This window comes from Sinocyclocheilus anshuiensis, unplaced genomic scaffold (genome assembly GCF_001515605.1).
Source record: "Sinocyclocheilus anshuiensis isolate Anshui unplaced genomic scaffold, SAMN03320099.WGS_v1.1 scaffold739, whole genome shotgun sequence".
NCBI classification, from domain to species: Eukaryota; Metazoa; Chordata; class Actinopteri; order Cypriniformes; family Cyprinidae; genus Sinocyclocheilus; species Sinocyclocheilus anshuiensis.
In genome coordinates this window covers 878,017-885,516 of record NW_015551105.1, presented here as the reverse complement: position 1 = coordinate 885,516, position 7,500 = coordinate 878,017, and the positions used below count along the sequence as shown (strand labels likewise).

The 7,500-nt window shown below is 39.2% G+C and overlaps 2 protein-coding genes across 2 annotated transcripts in view; one reads left to right on the top strand and one right to left on the bottom strand.

Moving 5' to 3' along the window:
- LOC107662899 (deoxyribodipyrimidine photo-lyase-like) overlaps positions 1 to 5,547 on the top strand; it is a 7,446-nt gene extending 1,899 nt beyond the window's left edge. The window contains 7 exon segments of the mRNA XM_016453028.1: positions 128 to 300; positions 1,205 to 1,289; positions 1,379 to 1,611; positions 2,258 to 2,452; positions 3,266 to 3,491; positions 3,880 to 4,279; positions 4,401 to 5,547. Coding sequence (XP_016308514.1) covers positions 128 to 300; positions 1,205 to 1,289; positions 1,379 to 1,611; positions 2,258 to 2,452; positions 3,266 to 3,491; positions 3,880 to 4,279; positions 4,401 to 4,530 — 1,442 coding nt within the window. The 3' untranslated portion in view covers positions 4,531 to 5,547.
- Positions 5,548 to 5,631: 84 nt separating this feature from the next.
- Positions 5,632 to 7,298, bottom strand: LOC107662900 (glycine cleavage system H protein, mitochondrial-like). Its single transcript, XM_016453029.1, has 5 exons — positions 7,075 to 7,298; positions 6,766 to 6,845; positions 6,606 to 6,669; positions 6,323 to 6,454; positions 5,632 to 5,764 (listed from the first exon to the last, which is right to left on the bottom strand). Exons 1-5 carry the CDS (start codon positions 7,223 to 7,225, stop codon positions 5,667 to 5,669), a joined length of 525 nt encoding a protein of 174 aa, XP_016308515.1. The 5' UTR covers positions 7,226 to 7,298; the 3' UTR covers positions 5,632 to 5,666.
- Positions 7,299 to 7,500: the final 202 nt, after the last annotated feature.

The window sequence follows — 7,500 nt, the reverse complement described above, 5'->3', positions numbered from 1 at the left end:
TAGCAGTGCCCTGACAGCCACTTACTACACCCTAGCATGATGCATGGGCAAACAACTTCTGCATGGGCAAACACCACCACAAACTTCTAAAATGCTAATTTCTTAAAGGTTTCTATATTATTTTCAGGTATCGGCTCTGTCTCTCACTTCATGAGTTGTTGCCAGCAGAATCCTGGCAGTGGACTGACCTCTCCGCTGGATGCCCCCGCTGCCCTGCCTGCTCCCTCAGCATGGCCACAGGGATGCCCACTTGTTGATCTGGGACTGGCACGCATGCCACGCAGGAAAGATGGCACAGAGGTGAAATATTCAAACCAACACTAACAACAGTTGTGTTCATCTTATTTCTGTCATACAAGTCAGTGTGATACTATTATAGTTTTTATTAATATTTTGAATCAGTTTTATTTAAAAAAAAATTTCAGTAATTAAAAGATTTTAGTAAAATCTTTACCAAGTGTTTTTGCCATTTTTAGTAGTTTTAGTTTTTTTATATGTGTCTATATAGGTTTTTAAAAGTTTTATTTAAGTTTTAGTTATTTTAAAACATTAAACTAAATTACAATGGGAAATGTTGCTTTGGCAACTAGCTGAAATAAAAATATATATTTTTTATTTTATTATTTTATTTCAGTTAATATTTATTTTAATTCAAGCAAAAATGTTTTAGTTTCAGTTTGTTAATTATAATAAATAATTAATATTTTAAATTTGAGGTACTTATTATTATGATTGTTATTATTACTATGTTTATATTGTTCATGTTTTAAAATAAAGAATTTATATTGATTTTTAAATGTGTATCACATTTGTCATGTAAAAAAATCCTTTGGATAATAATTTGAATTTACTATGATTCATTTATTTTATTATTATCTACATATCAGAAAGATCTCTCTTTATGTAACTTAAGGTGCCATTCACACAGAGTGTATTTTTCAGTTGCAGGCAGTGGAATAAAAAACAAAAATAAAACTCAAGGTCTTGAGACACATTTTTAAAAGTTGAATTTATTTGAACTTGAGCACTGCGTTTTGCCCCTGTGTCATGTGCAAGGCACCGCAAAAGATGCAAGGTTGTAATCACAGCAATCAAAGACTACCTTCTAGCAAGTTTATGTAAAAAAGCAATGGAAAAGTAGTGCAGTTGGATCCAAGTTGCCATTTTGCATGATTAAAGTGCTTTTGTGATGTGATATTGACAGATTGATTGGGCTGTGAACATTCGGAAATCATGGGACTTCAGTGAGGAAGGAGCTCAGGCTCATCTTGAGGCCTTCCTGCGAGATGGTAAGACATATTTCCAGGGCACGTGTTTTAATATAGCAGCATTACAAGCCAATCCATCATTTTGCGCTCATCAGTTGACTTCATTGTAGGTGTGTACCGTTATGAGAAGGAGTCAAGTCGTGCGGATGAGCCCAACACCAGCTCTCTATCTCCATATCTGCACTTTGGGCAGCTGAGTGCAAGCAGCCTATTACGGGATGCCCGTGGAGCTCGCTGCAGATCTCCCAAATTCCATCGCAAACTGGCCTGGAGGGACCTGGCGTACTGGCAGCTGTGCCTTTTCCCAGACCTGCCCTGGGAGTCCCTCAGACCACCGTACAAGGCAAGATTCATATTTATAATGCCGCCCTGCATCATATTTGCTGACTGAAATCCAATACAGGTTTCTTACCAATTTTGGGGTGCTGATACCAAAAATACTGCCTGTTTTGCTCTAGCGCGTCACACTTTCTCACAAAATATGATGCGTTTTGTAGCATTTTTGCTTTTGACAACCATTTGTAAGAAGTCTTGTATTATCCCTTAATCAGCAGAAAAACTCAGCATCATCAAAATAGGTAATATTAGGCCTTTTTTTTATTAGCTGTGTTATTCCCGTCTAATATGCTTTTATGGAAAGTACAAAATCATTTAGGCAATATCATTTATTGCAGTCAGAATGGGATATTGGTTTCAAACCGTGTGACTTGTTGAAGAGAGAAGTGATATTACTTGATCAGATTTATAATTTTTGCCTGTCGGATAATAAAACGGGTGAAAAAATCCCTTAGACAAGCTATGGAGAGACCCAAACCATCATAGAGTTGATGGTTTGGGTTACTCTTTTTATTTAGGCCAATAAGCAACCTCATAGAACCCCCTAGCAACCGCATGTTAATGCCCAAGCAACCACCAACAACATCCTAGCATCTAGGTGGCATCAGAAAATGTATATATTTAGTTATGTGATTATTGTTATCCATGAGCAGGCTTTGCGCTGGAGTTCAGACCGTGTCCATCTGAAGGCATGGCAGCGTGGATACACAGGATACCCACTGGTAGATGCAGCAATGAGACAGCTGTGGCAAACTGGCTGGATGAACAACTACATGAGACACGTGGTTGCCTCCTTCCTCATCGCTTATCTGCATATTGCCTGGCAGGAAGGATACCGCTGGTTTCAGGTGAGACATGCAAAAGACACTAAATCCTTATTCTTCTAATGATTTAGTGATTTTTTTCTTTCTTGCAATTGCAAGTTTGTATCTTACATTTCTGACTTTTTCTTAATAATTGCAAGTTAATATCTTGCAGTTGCATTTATTAATTCTGAGAAAAGCCACAATTGTGAGATGTGAACTCGAATTCTTGGGGGAAAAAGTCAAAACTGTGAGATGTCAACTCGGAATTCTGAGAGAAAAATATCACAATTGCACGATGTGAACTTTTAATTCTGAGAAAAGTCACAATTGCAAGATGTAAATGAGTTTATAACTTGCAATTGTGTGATATAAACTTGCTATTCCGAGATATAAACACGCAATTCTGAGAAAATAAGTCAAAATTGCAAGAAAAAATGTCAGAATTGTGAGATAAAAAGTCGTAATCTTTTTTTAAATATTTTTATTTCTTGGCCACAATTAGCTTCCATAACAATGTGATGCTACAGCTAATGCAAAACCCCTAGCCATAAGTATAAATCTTCTTTGCATAACTCATGTTTTATTGAGGAGAGGCGTCATATTTTTCCACATTAAATAATCCAATAGCTCCCACTTGGGAGTGGGTTATTTTGACTTTTATCCAGTAAGAAACCACCTAGCAACCAGCCAAAGTACCCTAGAAACCAAATAGCAACACCCTGGCAAACGCCTGCAACACAGTGCATTGTGCCAGCGAGTTCAGCACTGGGTTTCTGGTTTGTTGATAGAGAATGTGTCAACTTTAGCAGAAATGACCATTCAACACAGCATCTCAACACTTTCTCCATTTTGCAGGACACGCTGGTAGACGCTGATGTTGCCATAGATGCCATGATGTGGCAGAATGGAGGAATGTGTGGATTGGATCACTGGAACTTCGTCATGCACCCTGTTGATGCAGCACTGACCTGTGACCCCTATGGCACCTATGTGCGGCAGTGGTGTCCTGAACTGAAGGCACTTCCTAATGACCTTATCCATAAGCCCTGGAAATGCCCAGCGTCAATGCTGCGTAGAGCAGGTCTGTTATACTATATAATCTGTTCACGATTATCACAGTTATTCATAATGCTTTGTTTAGTGTTTTATATATATATATATATATATATATATATAGTGGTCAAATAGCTGAAAATGCACAGTAATCTATCAATAATGCTGATTGTAGAAATCACAAATGCCTTCAATCTGGTCAATTTCCAGTTTAGGGCTGGGCAGTATACAGCAAAAATAACTTTATCGTGAAATAACATTACTCATATCGCAATATAGGATTTTGGTTATATTGTCCACCAGTATTCCCAATAATATCAAGTCCCATACATTTTCTTTTCCTAGCGGGACACTAGGTTAAATCACATTTATACTAAATCATATATATACTATCTATTCTCACTTTCTGTTCACAGGTGTGGTTTTAGGTGGCAACTACCCAGAGCGGATTGTTGTTGACCTTGAGGAGCAACGTGCACAGTCTCTACAGGATGTTGCGTCGGTGAGAAGGCGCTTTAGGGAGTTTGTTGACCAGCGATCAGGCTGTGACCTGGTACCTGTTCCTGCAAGGCTGGTGCAGGAAGCTCTGGGCAGTATGGAGGATGTTGTGAGTCGTGAAGGAACCGGGTTTCTCCTCCCAGTCATCACCCGCATGGAGTTTAAACACCAGTCAGAGGATCCAGACAGGCAAGATAACCCGTACAGCGCTGTGCTGAAGGGCTACGTCAGCCGCAAACGGGACGAAACCATTGCCTTCCTAAATGAGAGAGACTTCACAGCCAGCATGATGTGTGAGAACGCACAGCGTAGAGAGAGGTTAGAGAGGGACTGGTGTCTTCTGGAGGGTCTGCCTCAACCCATAGTCTCACACGGCAGGCCAGACGTACCCCAACCAGAGACCCTTACAGCAAAGTGCCTGGAGGTGTCATAGAGAGAGGTTAGAGAGGGACTGGTGTCTTCTGGAGGGTCTGCCTCAACCCATAGTCTCACACGGCAGGGCCAGACGTACCCCAACCAGAGACCCTTACAGCAAAGTGCCTGGAGGTGTCGCTGTTCCCCACAGATAACAGACTGACATGTTAGGGCTGGAATGCACTACACAACTTTAAGCCGACACCAGTCAACCAGTCTGCAGATTTTCAGAGTTGATTTCACACATATTCATGTAGTGTATTATGAGCAGACTCAGATTTTTTTAGCTTCAGACTTTGATTACATCTAGTCTGAAGATATCAAACATGTTTGATATTGACTTTTTAAAACTTTAGTAAATAAATACAAATGGCCTATTTAGATGGACTATTATTATAGCTCATGTGTTTATATAGTGAATCATTACTTCTCTAAGTTATCAGACTTAAGGTTTTTACCTGGTAGATATGACGATGGAAACATTTTTTTCTTTTATTACATCTAGAGATCAGAAAAACAGACTTTTGACATAATTTTGACTTGTAAGCAACTATATTAGGAAGCAAGTATGGTCCGTTTTGATTTCATGTTGGCTATATAAATGCAGCATGAGCAATTTTCTTATCCTGTACAAACACATCCATCATGGTATTGAAAACTGTTTGATAAAATTTAACATATTTATGACTTAAGATTTGTTTTCTTTATAGGCGTTTTATAAAACAATACTACTTAAAATAATTCATTTGCAGACATTGGGCTCTTTATTTTGTAAATTAGATCTCTGTCAGAGGCACATTTGGCATCAAAAGCAAGATTTCTAATGCAATAAAACCATTTAAAACCGATAAGTGTTTAGATGTTTAATGTTGTTAATCACTAACTCAGTTATGAGTTCTTTAAAACCAAGACCGATTTCACCAGGTTTCATAGCTGTCCTCAGAATGGACATTTGGTGTTATTCCCCCTTCCACATTTTATTTGTAGCTTATTCCAAGCAATGACAAGCTTTTACAGGAACAGTGTAACATCTACAAAAGAGATGAAACTGTTACATAGTCTGTGTCTCTGTGGCTACATACAGTAACTGGCTCAATCCAATCAGGTTTGCTTGTTGCTTTCCAAGCGAAGTGCATATTGTTGTGTCCATGTGGTCCCCTTCTGTGGCTGGGTGTGGGTGGATGGGAAAATGTAATTTAAGAGAACATCTAAACTAAATCAACTACTATAAACATTCCTTAATTGATTGTTTTTAAATTCTCCCCCATATGCAACATGCCAGCAGCACGCTCTAGTCCTCTATAGATTTGATGTATCTCTCATAAGCAGCTTCATCCATCAGTCCATCCAATTCCTCAGGAATAGATACAGTCATCTTTATCAGCCAGCCTGTGAACAAAACAGACACTTACTGATGACAAAATGTACATTTTTTGAGAGGCCATCCAAGATGTACGCCCAAAAAACAAACAAACAAACAAAAAAAATTATAAAAAAAAAAAAAAAAAAAAAAAAAGTCATCTCGTCTGAATCAGGAGAAAAATATACACCTTTGCATTTTGATGTGAGAGAACAACAGTTGACGGACTTTTTCACTGGAGGAGCGTATTAAATCGTATTTTTTATTTAAAATTAGAACATCTTAATGATGGATTTGTTTCTTACAAACACGCAGCTTTTCGCTTCACATGACTGATGGTGATAACTGTGATGCTTTTATCAGCTGTTTGGACTCTCATTCTGACGGCACCCATTCACTGCAGAGCATCCATTGGTGAACAAGTGATGTAATGCTAAATTTCTCCAAATCTGTTCTGATGAAGAAACTAACTCATCCATATCTTGGATGGCTTGAGGGTGGGTTCATCTTCATATTTGGGTGAACTATTCCTTTAAGTTGAAAGATCCCAGGCTAGTTTGAGTCAAAATGAGATTGTAATGTCTCACCATCTTTATAGCAAGATTTGTTGACAAGTCCTGGGTTGTCCGCCAAGGCGTCATTGACATCTGTCACCTCCCCCGTCAGAGGAGAGTACAACTCACTCGCTGCTTTAACACTCTCCAGAGCACCAAATTCATCTACAGTACAGATAACAATACATAAAATAATAATTGATTCTAATATTTGCTTGATTTACAACAAATAACTGCATTTTGTAACATATAACTGTATCCTACTTTACAGAACAAGTTTTTCAAAAGCAGTATTCTCCAGAGCAAGAGTAGTTACCAGACTGTGCCAACTTTGTGCCAACTTCAGGAAGCCCACAGTAGACCACGTCCCCCAGTGCCTCCTGGGAACATTACATTATAAACACATGACAATACATCCTATATGGTCCAAAAAACACCTCTTCCTACAACAATTAAGTCTTAATAATCAGTCTAACCTGTGCAAAATTACTGATGCCCACTGTTGCCACACCACTGTCCACGCGAACCCACTCGTGTTTGTCTGTGAAGTTCAGTGCTGCAGAATGACAGAGAAAACGGATTTGCTGGGGTCACAGGCGGATAAAGGTGTAGAGCAACAAGTATAACTGTGCAAGTAAAGATGCATTTAAACGTGCATGTAATATAGTTAATTCATTCTGAGTTTATCACTACCGTAGCATGTGAATGACTGCAGCATAAGTGCACAAACAGACGGATCTAAACTTTCACGCGAGTCGCCTGTACACATTCATAAGTTTGAATACCTGCGCAAAATCGAGTGGTGGTGCTCAGGGCTCTTTTATAGCATGTCCTCGCGAGCAGTCTAGCTGGAGTCCGAGCGTTTCTGTTTGACAGTCGAGGCAGAGAGGAGGTCAAACTAACAGAAGCACGTCGTAATATTGTGCACATCGCCATTATTCCCCGCACGCAAACATTAAAGGACGCCGGCGCGCCTTGATGATGTCATTATTCGAATGGCCTAGGCGCGCCAAAGCGGTGCTTTGAGTGAGGTGTGTGTTTGTGTTAGCGTTGGAGGGAAAATGTATTCTAGTGAAAATCTAGTGAATCATTTGTCTTATATATGTCTATCAGTGGTGTAGTCGGGGCCATACGCAAGTATACGCCGTATGCTTACTTTTTTCCCCGGGATGTTTGCGTATTACGACTTCTAAGGATCAATATTCGCGTAT